Genomic DNA, 20,668 nt, shown 5'->3' on the forward strand with positions numbered 1-20,668 from the left:
TGTTCTATTCATTGTAAGTAAACAATTTCTTACTTCTATTTTCAATTATTTTGATTTCTACGAATTTTATTTCTCCAAAATTTGTCAAAAATGCAATATCTCCTGATTTCATAAGCTTTCCTCGTGGAAATATTAAAGATGTGATCATTCTGAACGATTTGATATGATTTTATTGTATTTTAAATGAAGTATCGAATGATATCAAATACATGATATGATAACTTCATGTGATACCATACTTATACATGTGATTCAGTATTGGAAGTCATAAGGAGTTGGAGATTGATTGGGAGTTATAAGGGATTATTATTGGGAGTCATAAGTGCAGGATCAAGATACTCTTAAGATATATCATTAAATATTTGAATATTATTACTGACACTGCTATAAATATTGTATTAATATTGTAACTGACACTAATACGATTTACTATCATGAATACTTTTTAACATTATTAATCATAATACTAATATTTTTACTGGCATTAATAATGTTGGCTATGATTGCTACTGTGACTGATGATGTAATGGATTGAGATGTGATGAACTATAGAAGAATAAATTGATGTAGAAAATTAGTATAGACATTGATGTATATATTTCTTTATATGATTTATAGCATATTATTCTCTTTTATCTTGCATTGATTTCAGTTGTAAGATTTTAGTTACTTGTTGGACTATGTGCTCTAGGGGTGTCAATTTCGGGTCACGGGTCGGGTTCGGGTCGGGTCCAATCCGGATTTTTTGGGTCGGGTTTTCGTGTCGTGTCAAATATTGACACCCCTAATGTGCTCATTACGTGATTTATTATATTTTTAGAAAAGGGTAAAGATCTTATGACATAAGGCTCCGGACAAGGCAAAAATGCAATCATGTTTCTTTCTGGTATTTATTGGTAAGCTCTAATTAAATGTTTAAAATGAAATATAGATATAATTCTTCCAATATAGATCCTAGAGTGTGACACATTAACCCAGGTTTTAATTATGTTCTTAATTCTTAATTGGATGTGAGTATGGAAGACAGAGCAAGCTGTATCTCAAAGCAGGTGTGGAAATCTCCCAGCTACAACGATCTATGGCACCTCTCAAGAAGCCAGATGCTCTTCAGATGTTTGTCAAAATGCCTCAAAGGCTTCAGGTGCAAAATTTTAGCAAGTTTTTGAGCAAACCACATTCCAAATTCCTCTATCATATAAAAATTATTTTCATATTATATTAGAGGTTGTAAAATGCTAATTTTATTCATTTTTAATAATATTATTATTTATTACGTCATTCGGTTTGACCCCGATTCAACCGGTCGAACTGTGAAATTCTCCTTATGGTTTATTGTCCAATCTGATTTCCACAACCTTGACAGTAATAATTTGATCAATATCATTGTTAAAAGAGATAGTAAGATTACCTAACTGCCGCCTTGGATGGTAATAGTTAGAAAAATCAAATATTTTGGTGACTAAATAGTAGTTAAATGTGTTAGAGACTTGGAGGGCTTACCTGAGCTATTCAAATAAAGCTTTCTAGTTATACAATTATGCAATCTCATTATTTGGAATTTTATCATTTTTATTTGTTTATTACTTTAAGCTTTAAGTGTTTATTGTTTAACCTTTTTTTTTGTTGTTAATTCAAGTTGAAAATAGGTTATGATATATCTTCATTCTTCAAGAGTTCAAGATGAAGTGTACGCGTGTAGCCGGTATAAGAACTAAAAAATGTAATTTGAGTTTATTTGTAAATTATTTAGTTTGAAGTTTGTAATTTGTGATCAATGTAAATTACCAAATTAAATTTTCAAAGTAATTTTTCATTTATGTGTTGCTCTGATTCCTTCAATATAATTTATTTATTGGCAAATTAAATTTTCAAAGTTTAAAATTTTCATGCATTTAATATTTCCACGTCGGGTCATGTTGACCCAAACCCGATCCGGGTCGGGTTCGGGTTCGAAGAATCGACCCGAAACCTGATTCGGGACGTCTCCTAGTCGGGTCAGAGACAGTCAGGTCAAATTCGGGTCTGACCCGAACACAACCCGTAGACACAAATTGACAGCCCTGTGTCTCATTGCATTCCAAACTTCATTTGTTACTTTGAGAAGTATACAAGGTCTGCTAATTTCTAGCATCATGTAGTTTCATAGCCATGACATAAAAATGGAATATCCTACATCCCAGAGTGTCAACTTTAAGTCCCAAAGATTCATCTGTCAGGTTGGGTTGACTATCTCCTCTGACTAAGTAGACCATGGACCACGATTGTCCGAGACGACGAAACCATGGGATCTTGATCGGGCTCATCATCACACCCACCACTATCTACTTTAAATGTAAGATGGTGAAATTTCCAATTTTCAAATATCAACTTTTTAAATACCAAACCAATGATGCTACCATATGTTGAATATCATGTATCTATAGGTACAACATATTCATCAATGACTAGCCTTAATCGAAAGTTATCTCTCGTGAACGGGAGGGGTAATTAACTATAAAGGGTAATTAAATATAAAGGCTTGCGCCTATAGGAAACAAGAACTCAAATCATAAAGTCCTTACAAAATGAGGGCGAAATCTCTGAGTAGTGTCTTATCAAAAATCTCAATCTGCCTTCTAAAAATTTAACCCGGAACATAATTAGTTAAAACTCCCCCGAAAAAAAAAATGTGAGTAGAGAGGCTGGGGCGCGAATTTTCGGAGCCACAGAAGAAAAAAAAAATCCTCGATTATGAGGATTTATTGCAATTATAAGTCACTTTTCTAATTGAGTAATTTCCAAGGTTTAAAATTGCGTAAATAAGTCTCGAGGCGGTTTTCGTCCGTGAGGCGACGCGTAAGCCTCGAGGCGGTCTGAGTCGTAAGCCTCACGGACACAGAATTGCGTAAATGAGAATTTAAGGGTTTTAGCAGGTAAATGATAGCAAAATTCTATCATAAAATAAAAACATCTAAATGACAAGTGGAATTAGTGGAAAATACCTAAAATCGATTGTGGAGTACTCCTAGAGGGCGGCCGGACACTTCAAGTTTGCCAGAGAGAGGCGGCGCTGGCGGGAGAGACGGCGGGAAGGGTGGCCGAGCGTGCGAGAGAGCATCTCTGGTTCGCAAACAGAGCTACTGGAAGGGAAATTTTCGGAACACCTGGAACCCGTGCGGGATGAAGGGAAGAAGAGGCTTTATTTTAAGTAGGTGGGACCGGTTTGGTGAGGCATATGCCTCACCTATAATTGCGCCTCTGAGGCACGCCTCAGACCAGGTGAGGCGTACGCCTCTGCCAGGGAAGGAATTGTGTAAGCCTCGAGGCGTATTTGGGTCAAATTGCGCAGAGGCGCGCCTCTTATTGCGCAATTTTAAACAGAGGTAATTTCCTGTGATAATAATATATGTAATATCAAAATAAATGGCAATATGTAAATTCAAAATTATTGGTGTTAATCTAAAATCTAATAACAACTTCATGACATAATTTGATAACTTCCTATAAAACATCAATCAATAGAAAGAGAGAGAGAGAGAGAGAGAATAAGATCTAACATCAAAAGTTAAAGTCTGAGTGCTTAAAATGAAAATATTCGTTAAGATTACTATGTGATATATAAGGAAAAACATTGATATTTGAAGATCGGTCCTATAAAACATAATTAGATTAGCTAAGTTATACAAATATGAGTATAAATAAATAAAAAAAGTCATTGACAATCCAACTGAAATTGAAATGAAAATACTAAGACGTATGGTAAAAGTAGGAAAAATAGCATGAAAAGTTAATACAGTATTGAGATGATAACAGCAACTACAGAATGTATGGTGATGAATAATAGGCTTAAGTGATTTAGATATGTACAATAAAAGATAAAAGATGCACTAATAAAAAGGTTATCATAATTAAATTTGAAGGATTAAGGAGGAAAAAAATAATAAATAAATAAAAGAAGGATTAAGGAGGAAATGTATACCAAACCTACCCTGGCTATAATTTGTGAAAAGAGATTTGCAAGATAGAGCTAAAACATCAGGTGATGAAAAACAATAAGTTATAGATGACTTAAAAGCTGACCACAACTAGTTGGAATAAGGCTAATAATTATGAAGATGATAATGACCCCTATATCTTCTCACATTTTTCAGCAGACATCAATGCTATAAGGAGCACCAAAGTGATCGAGTAGCCAGCAACAATCCACCAAAAGCTAGTGTTAACTGGTTCAAAATGGGCATTCATCGCTCTTTTAAATTATTCTAGCCATATATAATCCAGGGATTATGCGGTCGCTGAGAATCTCTCAACAACCAAAAAAAGAGAATAAAAAGCCATACACCTAAAAAAAAAAATTTAATGCAGTCAGCTAGACGGCTAAAGTTTAGAGGATAAAAAGTACGTCTTCAAAATTAAACAATTGTTATAACATGTATGTTCGAGAAGTTCCCAAGCTAATTATATTTGCAGAAGATAGCAGTATTACCACTGAAAAGAGATGGTTCCACGTAGTATATGTCCCTTTTTGATCCATGCTTGTTCTCTTGAAGTAGTTGTTGTATGATCATAAGAACCCTAAGAAGAATGTCTTAAAAGAAAAGCATCAAGGTCAGCTACAGAAATAAAACTGGACCAGCCAAATATAATATGGAAACTGAAGCTCCAAAAACAACAAGGCCCTGAAATATCATATCAATCAAATTCAAGCTCTTTTTTTACAATTTTCAAAAGGATTAATGGGAAAAATGAAAGAACAAAAGAAGCAGAAATGATAGACAGACTCAGTAAAGCAAAAATAACATACACAATCTGCATGCATGCCCTTCCTTCTCAAGCGATAATATTTCAATGACATGTGATAACCCAAAGCTGCAAAAGCTACACCAAACCATGATAAAATTGAATAGATTAGATGAATGATAATAGCATTTCAAAGTGAGAAATAGTAATATCATATCCATGCATAAAATCGACATCTTCTATAGAAATTCCTTAAACCAAAAACCCTATGGTCTTCTAGATCAATAAAACTAAAAAGTAAAGAGCCTCAAGGGAGTATGGATATGTAATCCATGCATACTAGAATGTAGTAGCTCACTACTTCTGCCCAATAAATCAAACCTTTCATGTTCATAGACTTAAAATACATCATACATCAGTCAGTACCAAGGTTTAAAATTGCGCTATTAGGTATTGAGCCGTTTTTTGTTCGTGAGGCGAGGCTATGCCTCATGACATTTTGAGGCGTAAGCCTCAAAAAAACTATGTAAAGCAAAAAAAATAAAGGTTAAAAGTGATTCTTATATAATGCCCAATTAATATGTTAAAGAATGACATATTAACTTTCGATTGAACTATGAAGTAATAAATTGGCATATATATAAAACAAAAAATTGCACAAGATGTAAATTGATAAGTGATAAATTGAATGAAATAAAATTAAAATCCAAATATTACAAGAGCAAAATAATATTAAATATAGGAATTGCATAAAAGTATCATATATCATCAAGTTTAACTCTAAATTCTTTCTTTCTTAGTTCTCTACTCATCCACATTTAATTTTTAAAGGAAGCTGAAATAGTTAGCAACAACTCAAAAATCAACTGTACTGTCATCACAGAGGATCTTTATTTGAGTTATCATCATAACAAATTGGTCTCTCAATTGTCTAATCCTGTGAAGTCTAATAGCTCCCCATCTGCTTCATTTATTTCAGTCATTTTCCTCTTTCATAAATGTTTTTCATCACTATAAAGATGAGATTAATACTCCAAAATAATTAGAGGAGGTGGTGGTGGTATGTGGCTTTCAAGTGATTCCTGACAGCGGCTACAACGATGGTGACTATGGGGAAGACAGCAGGCTGGAAGTGAAGGCAGTCGAGAGAGTTGCTACAGCTCAGGCGTCCATGAAGGCATAATTTGTTTGGGGCTTTAGCTTAAGATTTAGGTAAATTTTAATAATATATATATATATATATATATATCCCAGTTAGGAAAGTAGAGGTATTAGATTTGACTTATGTTAAGAAAGGTAAAGGTAGACCTAAAAAGACTTGGTTAGAAAATATTAGAAATGATCTTTATCTATTAGATTTAAACAAGAATTTGACTTTTAATAGGACACAATGGAAAAAAAAGGATTCATGTAGTCGACCCCATGTAGTGGAATAAAGGCTTGATGTTGTTGTTGACGTGTATGTCCATACATGCTGATATAGATAACCTGCAAGTACCAAGCAGGTTCGTAATTGAGGAGCTTGATAAAAAGGTTCACTCGCTAAAGCATGGTCAAAGATAGCAAGGTACTCACCCCAATGAAGCTTGCATTATAGGAGCTCACCACTGAGAAGCTCAGTCAAGGAGGCACACATTACGAGCAAATTCAACCAAAGAACTCAAGTCAACAATCCTTCACTAGAAGAAGTGCTCATCTTATGAAGAACACTCTTTCAATGGTTATCTCCAATCGGAGCAATCCACCTCCCAGAGATATCCAGTCCAAGCTACAAGAGTTACACACCCACAGAGCCCACAATCATGACTCCATCTAAGTTCGTCCCCAGCTCACAGCCACTTGCATGAAAGACTCACCTAGAAGAATTGTCTCTCACTCTAAGGGGTTCACTACTTATCCAAGATGTTCGCCTTTATGGACTCGCCTGAGATATTCATCCTAGAGAACTTTTTCCAAAGCACCCAACTTCGAGAACTCACCAACCACCCAAGGTACTCACCAGAGACATCTAGATCCACTTCAAAATATATGGCTATGTGTACATTTCAACCTAGTCCAAATGTTTGTACCAGTCTATACTTGTTAAATCATATATTATTTCCTTCTTTTTCTAGAGATAGCCTTTCTGGTAGCCCTGGGTCAAGAGACATATCTTAGACTTCATGTCATTTCTATTATAAACAAAGATTAAATGACTTCTTAGTTGCTCTCCATTCCCACTTACTATCTCTTCTATTTTCTTGCTCTATCTAGCCAAACTTGCTAGTAAAATCAATTGCTATCAATGGACAAATTTGGATCCAACAAGAGGTATGATGTATATTGACTGCAGAATCATTAGAATGCAAAAATAGAAAATAGTTCATAAGACATATCACTTAAATAATGCTTAAACATCATCAGATGCAGTTGCTATTTTACATATGTAGGCTATTAATGACGGGATACCCCTTCCAAGTCATACACATGGCATTATCTCAAAATGGCGCTCCTATGTTCTCAATCCCCAGGACCAAACCTGAAGATATACAATTTTATGGACTTCACAGAACTCAGAGATATAATTATGTCGCAAAATAAAATTTCGCAAGGTGACTCATGTGGAAGAAGGAAGTTTAATGGTAGAGTTTGTCGATATATAAAACAAACGGAGCTTAAAATAGCAATTCTTGACCGTTTAACGAGTCCGCTTGCGAATCCAAATTGATAATAAATCTAGCAGCAGCTTTCAAAGCGATATAGTTTCCGAATCCATCCAGGGAGTTGAATTCCTTCCATTTGCAAAAACAAGTGTTTCTTGACAAATGCAACAACTAAAAAAAGCGTAAAATTAAGAAGAACGGCGGATTGAGAGATTGACCAGTTTCCCGAAGAATTGGAGCAGTAGGTTCGGTGGCGATCTACAGCGACCGAAAGGCTGTTATTATAGCCGATATCCACAACCAGGGCACGGATGAACCCTGCAAGGTAAAGATAAGACTGGTGATCTCAGAAGCGGGAAGCGGAAATATGAAAGTGGAAGAAAAGGCGAGGTGGTTTCTAACCTTTTATTTTGCACAGAACCTCAGTACGGCCTCCTTCCATTGATCCCCAAAAGAAGAATACAGCCGCTGCCATACAAAAGAGGAGTTTTGATATATATATAGAAAGAGCTGCTCTTATAAATTTATTGCCAGCATAAAATATTCAAAATAATTAGATATGAGAAAAATAGCTTTTAAACATCATATTTATAAGATTTTGACGTGGCAAAAGAAGCTAGATTTTGACCTAACATAACATGAATAAAAAAATGACAAGATAGTTACAAGCATGTGGAATTTGTGGTCAGAGCTATAATAGAAACACTTGGATATGTGGGTTAAGAATCAATAGGTACATATAGAAAGCTCCTTAGACTAAGAAAAGTCATCATGTGAGTATGAGAGGTCGTAGGCCTTTCAAAACCATTGGCTATGGTAGGTATAGGTGAGTAGATCTTACTAGTTTAGGAGGGTGTCCCCTCAAGTTATGGTGAATGACTTTTTTTTTTTTTTGGGGAATTATTATGGTGAATGACTCTCCAACCTTGGGCAAGTGACCCCTAAGGTTGGAGCAAGTGACTTAGGCTTGGACAAGTGACCAATTAAGTTGGAGTCGATGTTCTTCTGATGGGTACAAGTAATTATAGTGAGTCCACCATAGTTTATGATGAGTGCACCTTGGCCTTTGATAAGTGCACCTTAGTATTTAGTGATTTCATCTTAGTATTTGATGATTACACCTTGGCCTTTGAAATGTGTAGCTTATCCTTTGATGAGTGCCTCTTAGCCTTTGATAAGTATAGCTTGGCCTTTTGGCAGGTGCACTTTGGCTTTTAACTTGTGCATCTTTGCCTTTGGTGCATGCACTTTGACATTTGATATGTGCCCATTTAACCTTCCTCTTGCATCAAGGTAGATCGAACTCCATTAAAATAGGTCAATGGCATACGTAGGTATACATTTAGTTCATTGTTTTTCTTTTATTTTATTTTTTAATTGACTTTAAAAAAGGAATAAAAGAAATAGAAAATCATCATCTTAATGCTCGTACAAGAATTATAGTAAATTTACTATCTTGATGAGCTACAATACCAATATAGTTGAAAGTTTGTGTAGCTTTTAAATGTGAGTAATCTTTCAATTGTTACTTGGCCTTTTGACTATTTTATCTTTAGACTTAGTCAATGCCTAAGATGGGCCTCATATTTTGCCAGATTTTTTATCTTCGTGGAGATAGCCATCTAGACTTGCCAATAGTTGAGAAACATCTCATTCACTAATGCCCTAGGTTGTGTATGTAAATGTAGTGCAATAGTTGAGAAACATATCAATTTTATTACTTCTCTCTCAAGTCTTCATTCGTGCACATTAGTGATCCTATTCTACAATACAACTCATATTTTGATTTATGCAAATCAAGGATATTCATATTCTTCCTCAAACTTTATGTACAAAGAATTCTTTTCCTCTAATTCTTTCTTTATTTTCTCTATATCAAGATGTAAAATACTATATAATTTATGTAGATGAAAATTTCTTTTTCAAGCTTAAATACCTTTTGAAGTAAATTAAAATGATTATGCAATTCTTTAGTCATAGAAAATAATTCAACATGTAGTAAATCATAATAGTTACACTTTCTAGGGATCTACAAATATTCCACCACCTCTCATTTATGTCCTTCAAATGTTACATTCCTTAGCTAGAACTCACACTTTTTGAACTTAGCATATAATAATATATACTATCTCAAAATATCTAACACCAAACCAAAATAAGTTTCACAATCATCATTAGTCCTTGAACAGACTAATATATTATCAATAAAAAAAATAACAAACACTATAGGAAAAACTGCAATTTTCGGCAGCATTTCCGAAATAGATATGTCTGCCGAAAATATCGGTAGACAAACTGGCATTTTTTGCCGAAAATAATCCTACGTTTTTCTGGGGGATATACCATCAGTAATCTTTTGGTGACCAATCCATTGGCTAGGCTGATGGTTTGTTCTAACCGACAATATTTATCGGCTTTTTTTTCCGCCGGAAGGTTTCGGACTGAATGGCCAGCTGAATTTTTATCGGGTTAGTTAAACTGACAAATTTTTTCTCTAGCGAAAACTTTTCCTACAAAAAAAATCATCAGACACTTCCCTGGGGGAAGCCATATTTTGAGTTGTTTCTGATCGTCTACTTGTATTTTAATTTTGCCCTTTTCTATATTTGTTTATACCTTCCTAATGTTTGCCACTTCGTCGCCCGTGGTTCAACGCCACCGTTCGAGCCTGTTTGTCGTTCTCGTGGTTATATAACCGTTCTCTGCCATTCATGGCCTCATGCTGGTGTGTCTGTCCGCCGTCTCATCTGTGATTCAGTGCTATCTCTTAATTTTTTTTGTTGCAAAAGCATTAGTAGTAAAGGCAGTTGAATGCACAAAGTTTGACATGATTAGGAAGTGAGCCAAAGAGCTATTATTATGGAGAAGAGACAAAGTGTAGGAATGGGTTTATGAGGTTAACTATCATGTTAAAAGCATGAGTTCAATAGGAAGTTGGAATGGATATAAATCATATAATAGTATAAATATTTTGTAAAATTATTACCCGTTTAGTATAATACATGATACTTATACAATATCACCACATTAATTTATTTACTCATAACATCATTTAGTAACTAATTTTGTGAGATTCATAATTAGAGTGATGAATTATGACATGAATTAAATTAGGATTTAATGAAATATTAAAATTCATAGACATATAACATAAAATTTCATGTAGAAATCAAAATACATTTAAGGTATTTTTTTATCATCAAAGAAAAGTTTTAAAAATCATACCTAATTCACATAAGAGTTTTTCATTCATCACATTTCATTTGTTAAAACAACATTCAAGAAAGAAGTTTAATTAATTCTAAGATAAGAAAAGGATATACTATCACTTGGAGAGTGAAATGTCTAAGAAAATTATTTTCACACACTTGCTAAAATAAAATACTAACCCTTTAGCCACTATAAAAATCGCAAGATATCAGCAACCATATATAAAAAAGTCCGTCGGACAAGATATGTGTTGTTTACAAGCCACTATTATCGGCGGTTTATTCACCGAAAAATTCCGAAGGAAGTTTCGGCAGATAACCCATCAGAAAAAGTTTGTTGGACACGAACTGATAGAAATTTCTGACAATTTATCCGCCGGAACTTCCGGCAAAATTTTATGCCAAAAATACAATATATTTTCATCGTATCTCCATTTCTGACGGATATTCCGCCAGAAGTCAACTGGAATCATGTAGCTAAAAAAACATTTATGTTTTGTACAACACAATAAACATGAGTAAAATTATCCATATATAATATTCATTCAGACATTGAACATAAAGACATGCTACATGCATGTAATTTCTGGCGCATTTTCACCGAAAGTTATCATCGACTTTACAAAAACTGACAGCCTTTTCAACGGGTTTTCTACAATTCCGACAATTTATCCACCAAAAAATTCGCCACTAAATTACCAGCTAAATAGCCGTCGATTATACTACCATTTTTATCGCCAGATTTAATTCCGCTAGAAATTCTACCGATATACCAAAATTTTCCTATAGTGAGTCAACCATCATTCCTCTTATTTCACATTCTATTTTATTTTACATTCATCTTTTAGCCAACCAAAAGCTAGGTTCCTAAGAGTCTCTATAGGACATTTCATTTATCAGATTTCATTTGTTAACTTCAGTACAAAATGATAATATTAAAGGGTCTATAGGACATGTCATTTCACTATATTGTAGTATGAACTTATGATGTAAATTTAATGCTATCCTCAGATAATATTAATAATAATTTTTAGTGCCACCAATTTGGCTTATTGGAGAGTAAACCAAGTGCGACCAAAATACTTATAACTTGATTAAAAAATGTACCCCTCTAATAACTTCATATTATGCATGTATAGGATAAATTATTCATATTACAATTATTAAGAATTAAAAGAGTTGGATGTATAACTTTTTTACATAAGAATGAAAGACATTAATAGGGTGATTTTTTTCATCCACACAACCTGTCAATTGCCTAGCTTTCTCTCGGATAAAAGGTTTAATTGTTCGTGTTCTAAATATAAAAATAAAATCCACCTGACACCTTATGGCCTAATTATTGATCTATATCATAGAGGATTCATGTCAGAATATTAGTATTGAATTTATACAAGCCACAATTCAATTCTCAATGCAGCCCGTCTACAAGTTCTAATATAATTGAGAAAAAATAAATCTGAATACTAGAGGACTCAATTTATGATGCAACTGGGACACAATTTGAACAATATACACAGGGGCGGAACTCCAAAGTTCCCAGGGGGACAATTGCCACCCCCCCCGCCGAGGGAATTGCCCCCCCCCCCCCCCCCCAAAAAAAAAAAAATTAAAAACTATTTATTATATGGCTTTTTAGGTAGTTTATAAGAGTTTTTAGGCAATTGTCCCCTCTAAAAAATAAAATATTATAATCTTTAGGCGATTGCCCCGTAGAAAAATTATGCACATTATGTAGATGTGTTATTATAAGGGCTTTTAGGCAATAGTCCCCCTAAAAGTTTTAGAATACTATGGTACTTAGGCAATTGTCAAATACAAAGAGAAATAATAACCCCTGACAGTTATTTATAAGTTTGTTCCCCCTAAAAATTAAGGTTGGTTCCGGCCGTGAATATACATAAGAGTCGCCTAATAAGGAAGCGTGGAACTTTTATGATTTGTTGCATGCTGCTCAACAACCAATTTAGAAGGGGTGCACTACTGATCACTCAGAATTATTTATTGATGTGAAGATGTTAAGCATCAAGACAGAATTCAATATCCCCCATAAATGTTTTAATCAGCTCTTTGGGTTGCTTAATGAGACCAATCTGACATATAACATAATTTTTAAAGATTTATATCGAACTAAGAATTTGGTTTTCAAACTTGGTTTGATATATACAAAAAAATAAATTATTATGTTAATGAATGCATGTTATACTATGAAGATGATATAATAGAGATTGCATGTCATCATTGTAATACATCAAGATTTAAGCCAAAGTTTGGGATGAACATAAATCATAAGAATGTACCAATCAATATGATATTTTACTCACGCATAATTCCTAAATGGCAATATTTATATGCATCTATTAGCTCTATTGCACATATAAGATGATATAACAAACACATCTCATAAGTTGGTACCCTTACACGTCCGTTAGAAGTAGAGGCATAGAAACACTTCGATCGTATACATTCTACCTTCACCTCAGAATCAAGAAATGTTCAATTAGATTTATGCGTAGATGCATGGTTTTACTCCATTTAACTAATTAGATTCACCTTAGTCATGTTGGGCCATGATACTCACCCCTTATAATATTCCTCTAGAGTTGTGTATGACTATGCCGTACATGTTTCTAACAATGATCATTCCAGAGCCACATAATCCAAAAAAAAATTGATGTATTCTTGCAATATTTAATCAATGATTTAAATTTATTATGAAAATGAGTAAGTACATATGATATATTTACAAAAAAAAAACTTTATAATGAGGGCAACATTACTTTAGAAAATTGGTAACTTTCCTACATTACTTTGGATAATTTTGCTCGTATTACTTTGACCTGGTGTTACAATTAATAAGGAGTACTATAACTCAATATCTGGGTCATCTAGAATTATGTAATTCTTCAACTATGGCTTCATTCAACGAATGTGGTGAGCCCGTAGGTGCTAGCACTGTGCGCTATTTGACTAACAAGGAGATGAGAGCTACCACGTTGCACGCCTTGCTTAATTGTGATGAAATTGAGACATATCTCGAGTAAGTATGAGTTAACCTTTGTAATTTGTAAATCATAGCTATATAAAATTTGCATGAGTTTCATTAATGATTTGAGTATATCAATAAAAGAAGAAGTTCAAAAGATAGTTGAAACATAATTTTTAAATTGGTTCAAAAATATTGTATGTACTCTAACTACTCTTGCTCACTTCTTATTTCTCGCTAACAACATATAGTATGTACTTCAACTACTCTTTTTTACATGATTGTTATATTGTTGAATAATTAAGAAGTATGGCTTTTTTTTTTGCTACAGGTTTCTGGTGGATAATTCGCTGGAAATAATGATACGACAAATTATTCTTTCCTTTATAGTTGTAACTTTTCTACCAGTAATTCTGATGGATTTTCCATCGGTGATACCCATCGGTAATCTCGACATAAATAGCTGGTGGCTTAACCACTGGTATTTCTAGCGATTATTCTATGGCAGAAGAATTTGACGGAAATAGGGATATGAAATTGTCATTTTCCATCAAAAATATGTTGGAAAGTCCATATTTCTTGAGGAAACAATTCATTTCCAGTGGCTTTTAAGAGTGCAAATGGGTCGGGTCGAGCTCGACTGCCAAATTCTGAGCTTGAGCTCAAGCTCAAAAGATAAGCTCAAGCTCGACTAATCTCACGTCTAACTTCATCCAAAGAAGGCTAGCAGCACACGAGCTACATTGTCTTAAGGTCAACCATCAAGCCTCGTTAGCTCCGTCGTTATGCTCCATCAGTTATGTTGTCCAGAACTATGTCGTCCCGAGGTCAACCGCTTGACTCTTCAGCTTTGCCATCCCAAATTTTGTCATCTTGAGCTCCATCGTCCTAAGGCCTTTCGTTGTGCTCCATCATTTTCATTTCAATTTCCCTCTTCGAGATTTCATTTTCCCTTGTCAAGATTTCATTTTCTCGCCTATGTTATCCTATGATTTTTTTCCTGCCAAAATGTCACCTACGTGAGCTGTTCGGCGAGCTGACAAGTTGAGCAAACGTTTGTTTGAGCTTGATCTCGATAAGCCATAGAGCTCAAAATCATGCTCAAGCTTGACTCGTGAGCTCAATAAGCTTGACTCGTCAAGCCTGTTAATGAGTCGAGTTTGAGCCAGTTCGCGAGTCAGCTTGACTCGGTTGTACCCCTAGCGGCTTTTGTCCACCAAAAATACCTAATTTTCCTATAGTGAAATTGATCCAAATATATCATAAACATATTGCTCAGTCAATTCATAAATATAGTCAAGATAATAATAGTCATACCAAAAGGCTAAATTAGAACCGATAATGACTATAATGGGTATTAATAGTCATTTCTGATCATCTTTCACCCTCAACTGGTGATATCTAAAAGTTAAATCTACATTTAAAAAGGAAGATGTGTTCGTTAGATGTTTAAATAAATAATTAATCATGTGCATTGAATATTTATTCTTATTGATAATCTTAATTTACTTTCTATAATAAATGCTTGTTCACATTATGCTATCTTTGTTTCTAAAAATAACACGCATACATCCTAGGGTGTTAGACTATGCATAATAAATCTTCTATTAACTAATCTATAGAATTGCACATTTAATTAATATAATTAACTTCTTTTGATGTTATTCTATAATAGGTCTTAATAATAAGAAAATATGAGATAGTATCTCAATACAAAACTCCACCTCTATGAAATGTTAAACTCACCAACTTCTCAAAACTAACCTTACAAAAATCTATCATCATAAGAATTTCCACCATAATTTATGAATTCCAACTTAAATCCCTCATATGAAAAAGATATACAAATTGTATTTCTCTTAAGATCTATCAATCTTATAGGCTAAGATAAATGACTATAATACTCCTCTATCATCCTAAAAATAAATATTTTTATCACTTTTATATAATGCAATCCCAAACCATAAACCCTAAGCTCTAAATAATGCATATAAATTTATTACTTTGTAATTATGTATTCCTTTAATATTTTTATGTTAGATGAATTTTTTATGATGCATAATCTTGATCTGGTGATAAAACCATCATGGCCTTTGTTCTCATCTTGAACCCTTGATCTTGACATGGCAGTGGGATCATAATAATTTTTTTTTATGTTCTACCGTAACGTCGAAGCTCACTACAGGAAAACCCGGTATTACCGACTGACAAAATCCGCCGGTAATACATAAAATACGACGAAAAGACTGGGTTTCCGGCGCATTTCCGTCGGAATTTCATACGCCGATTTGGTGCACGTCGAAAAATGTTTTCCGACGGATATAAGATGCCGGTAATTTTTCTGGCGCACATTTCGACGCATTACCGGCGAAAAATGAGTTAACAAAACGGCGTTTATTAGCTGACTATTCCGGCGTTAAATACGTCGAAAATTACGGCGTGCTTATCCGCCGGAAACTCCGGCGAATAAAACGCCATAATGAACACCGTAACTAAATCTACGGCTTGTTACAGGTAATTTCGGCGTTTTCCGACGGTAATTTCAGCGTTTTCCGCCGGTAATTTCGACGGACATAAAACGCCGGAAACGATACAGATATTTGTTGTATCATCGTTTTCGGCGAACCACCGACGCCAAATTCGCCGGAAACCTGTAGCAATAACAAAAAAATTGCCTTCACAGATAACAATTTATCCTAATAGTAACATCAAACTCAATGAAGGGTAATACTTATAACTAAAACTCTAATATATTATAAAAAATATCAATCTCATATGTATATCTTGCATTTATAGTCTCTACTAGAAAAAAATATTAGACAAGAGATAAGATAAATAAAATTGGAAATATATTTAACAGCATAAAATACTTATCAATAATGGAGGAATGACTAGGCCCATAAATAAATAAAATTTTACATACTGTGTAGAAATGGAAGTCATATTTATCACAACATCACGTGCATCATGGCCTCTCACTGAATCAATCATACTCCATTAGACACCCTATCATATGCTAAATCATGCTACTTTGTTTCATTCATTTTTTTTCCTATTTAAAACATCAATAGGAGGATTTTTCTAACCTACTCTTCCTCTAACTCCAACATTAAAATCATCACAAGTTACCTAGGAAGCCTTAAAAAAGTCAAGAAGCCTAAGAATAGAGACATAAATAATTGAAACATTAACAAGATCTTAAGCATTTTATGATGTAGTATTCCAATAAATTTATTATATTTTAAAATATCAATAATTACCATGATAACAATACTAAAATATTTAATGAATCTTCTATAAAAAAGTAATTGGAACACAACACTTACTTCAGTGGATTTCTCATGAGGGGCTCATTATGGGATTGCTTTTATATTAGTATTGAAAATAATACATCTTAAAAAAATATTTTAATTTATAAATAAACAAATTATTTAAATTGATATATAACTTCTTGTTTTTTAGGGTTTTACAAACTAGTCGAAGAAGATGCCATCAAAATATAAAATAAAAAACTTTTCTATAAAAGGTTTCTATAAAGTGTTTATTAGCATCATAAATATACTATGCTCATTTGAAAGTTCAAAGAGTATGATCGTCCATTCATAAAGAGAACAACTAAAATTCATAAAAGCAATTTATTGGAATTTATCTAAACCATCATGCTAAATTTTATTTTTCTAATAAGGTTGGGTGTCATTTACGCATAAATTTTGATTCAATAAAGTCCAAATAAAACTGCATGAAAACATGATTTAATGACCCAAAATTATAATAGAAAACTATAATAAAGCAATATTGTAAATGCTTTTTGGAGTAGGAAAAGTCGTTTGAAAGCCACATTTTTGTAGATACATGGTTATTAGCATACAAATTTTTAAATCAAAAAACACACCAGCATCATGTGGTACATTTCTCCGCCACATGATCCGGAGTGGGAGTGAGGAACACCTCAATTCATGGAATTTTTATTACGTCTAGACATTGTACCGAGTATACCAAGTGATATCGAGCACGGTACCGAGCGCCCAATGACATGGCATTTTTTTATTGGTCTCTGACACATTAGTGTCCGGACATAATAATTACTCCAATTCATGAAGGCATGCAATTGGAGTTCATTATGGCCATTCAATATGCAAGTCCATATATGTGGTCAACTTGGTAGCCTCTTACCCTTCCAATGGCTGCATCAGTCTACCTAGTAGATAGGTAGGCAGCTATTTCGGCACTGATCCCTTTTGAATTTCAGCTAGCATATTTCAGTGACACTATGAAAACGTTAATATTTTCGCAGTAGTTTATAATAGTGGTATTAAAATCACTGTTATAGATAGACTTTACAGTGATTTTAACTGCTGCTAAATTCTTAGTAACAAATTGAAGTTATCAAAATATTTTATAGCAGCAGTTTGCAAATCACCGGCTAAACACCGTCGCTCATAATTCTCTTGTCAATAAACCGTTGCTAAAGTCTTTCCAGTGAACACAAATATGATGAATTTGTAGCGGTTTCTAAACAATTGCAAATAAATTGATAGGTCTTTAAACCACTAATATGTCCTAAAAGTATTGTGAAAATTTGATTTATTAATAGTGTGGTGTTGCTCCCGTGGCCCGTGTTCAAATAATATGGCTAAAAAAAAGGAAAGCACTGGGTAGTGCTTTCCTTTTTTTTTTTTTTTTAATGATCCATCCATTCTTTGATGTAGATATTTTAGATTGTGAAATCTTTTCAACCAGAATTCCATTAATTTGCTGTTGCATTCTCTTTGTAGTGGGGCAATTCCTGCTATAACCTCAACAAAGCTAGCTAGTTGAGTCTTATCATCTACATAATCCTAGGGGTGTCAATATTTGACACGACACGAAAACCCGACCCGGACCCGACCCGGAAAATCCGGGTTGAACCCGACCCGATTTCAAAACGGGTCGTGTTCGGGTTTCAGAAATCGACCCGTTTCAAAAACGGGTCGGGTTCGGGTTGACCCGGCGGGTTGCCGGCCCGGGTCAGTTTGGGTTCGACCCAAACCCGACCCATGACCCGAAATTGACACCCCTACATAATCCTTTTGTCAACGTTATGGCCAAGTATTGCTTGGATGCAGCTTTTATCACATTACCACTTAATTCATAGCCAACCATTAATTATCACACAGTTTGTGCTATATATGCATGTAGAAACCGCTTACGTAGGACTCTTGCCGGTTCCTTATCTCACGCTACCACTAACTTCTTTGAGGTTCAAGCAGATTTCCACCACCCTTTTCAAAAGCGAATCTTACCCACGACCTGTTCTTTATCTTAAACTAGAACAGATGCCCTACGATTTTATAAATTCTATTTTCTAGCATGTTTGGCTGTATGCCTATGATAAAATACGTTAATTCAATCAAATCAGAATGCTATCCTAAACTCTTCTCAAATTTGAAGTCATCAAAAACCCTAAATTTATCTCAATTTTGAACTTACCAGATATCCTAAACTCATCTCATACTTGAGATCCTAAGCTCGTCTCATACCGCTTCAAAAGAAATAGGGATTTTTATGGTGCGCGGAGATTTCGGTAAAGATGGTGGCAATGATAGGTGTTCGAAGGATAAGTTTAATTTTCTTCAGTAGCAGAGAAGGAAGATGTAGGAAAAATGACGCCGTTGTTCTACCTTGGCGACTCCAGAAAGCACTCCGTCACCACTTGGGCTAAGTTAGGATAGAACAGATCGAGGTTCTAACAAAAGAAGAGAACAATACCTTTTCTTGGAAATAGACTTAATGCCCTTTTATTCAATATAGTATCACAATTTAGGTAGTGGAGAAGTTAACTAATATGGCTACACAAACAATTATTAATTTGACTATACACAAATAGACTTAATTAATGGCAATGTAGCTCCCGCGTCATCCGTCCGGGGTGGCGATTTGGTAGGCATTATCGTTAATCTTTTTGATAATACGGAAGGGACCATCGGCCCGAGGCTTGAGCTTATCATAGGGTCCGGGCGGGAATCGCTCATTCCTCAATTTAATCTAGACTAAGTCACCGACTTGGAAGTTAATGGATTTTCGGTGCTTATTGACACTGTTTTGATATCTTGCATTTTGTTTTGCAATCTCGTCTTGCACATGTTTGTGTAGTTTCTTTATCTCCAAATTGCGTTGTTCCCCATCAGTTCTATAGGTGGTTGTATTCTCTATAAGAATCAAGTCAAGAGGCGTTAAGGGATTGTGACCATACACGATTTCAAAGGGGTTGTGCCCTGTAGTGTGATTGATAGAGCCATTAAAAGAAAATTCAGTTTGAGCCAGAAATAAATCCCACTGTCTCACGTTCTTCTCCACATAACACCTTAGTACATTTCCCAAGCTTCGATTGATGGTCTCCGTTTGGCCGACCGTTTGAGGATGAGCAACCGAGCTAAATTATAGTTGAGTTCCTAATTTTTCCCATAAAGTTCTCCAAAAATGACTTAGAAATTTTACATCTTGATCAAAAGTAATGATTTTAGGGATACCATGTAAACGGATGATTTCCTTAAAATATAAGTCTCTAATATTGGTGACGTCCAGTGTTTTGTTACAAACTACAAAATGTGCCATTTTTGAGAATCGGTCCACCACAACCATGATGGAATCCTTATTTCTCTGGGTCCGAGGTAGTTCCAACAAAGTCCATGCTAACATCTTCCCAAGGGCCATTTGGAATGGGTAGTGGCATATATAGACCAGCGTTAGTTATTGGGATTTTCGCTATCTTGCATATGCGACATCCTTTCACATAGCATTGCACATCTCATTGCATGAAGGGCCAACAGAACTTCTCCTTGACAAGGGCCAAGGTCTTCTCGCGATTGAAATGGCCGGCCAACCCTTCATCATGGTATTCAGCAAGGAGAGCTATCCGAACATAACACACTACATGAAAACAAGCTTATACCAGCGGACTAGATCCATCTGTATCAAAGAAAATGCGCCATAAATTGTTGCTTTCCGGCTAATTTCTGTCGAAAAACCCTCCGCCGGATTATTGTGAGTCAAAAATTTTTGCTGGCTAAAAATAGGTAAATCTCACCGTCGCATAAATTTTGTTTTCTGTCGTTTATTCTGTCGGACGTTTC

General features: G+C 34.6%; 1 protein-coding gene across 2 annotated transcripts in view; it reads right to left on the reverse strand.

Moving 5' to 3' along the window:
• LOC110093512 (meiotic recombination protein SPO11-1) overlaps nucleotides 1-7,876 on the reverse strand; it is a 53,805-nt gene extending 45,929 nt beyond the window's left edge. The window contains exons 1-4 of one of the 2 annotated variants that reach the window (XM_028699540.1): nucleotides 7,764-7,876; nucleotides 7,580-7,679; nucleotides 4,784-4,848; nucleotides 4,466-4,567 (exon numbers count right to left, since the gene is read on the reverse strand). In XM_028699540.1, coding sequence (XP_028555373.1) covers nucleotides 4,466-4,567; nucleotides 4,784-4,848; nucleotides 7,580-7,679; nucleotides 7,764-7,836 — 340 coding nt within the window. In that variant the 5' untranslated portion in view covers nucleotides 7,837-7,876. Of the gene's footprint in view, nucleotides 1-4,465; nucleotides 4,568-4,783; nucleotides 4,858-7,579; nucleotides 7,680-7,763 lie in introns of both variants that reach the window. The other variant, XM_028699538.1, reaches the window with a different exon arrangement.
• Between the last annotated feature and the right edge of the window lie 12,792 nt (nucleotides 7,877-20,668).

Source organism: Dendrobium catenatum, unplaced genomic scaffold (assembly GCF_001605985.2).
Source record: "Dendrobium catenatum unplaced genomic scaffold, ASM160598v2 fragScaff_scaffold_133, whole genome shotgun sequence".
Taxonomy (NCBI): Eukaryota; Viridiplantae; Streptophyta; class Magnoliopsida; order Asparagales; family Orchidaceae; genus Dendrobium; species Dendrobium catenatum.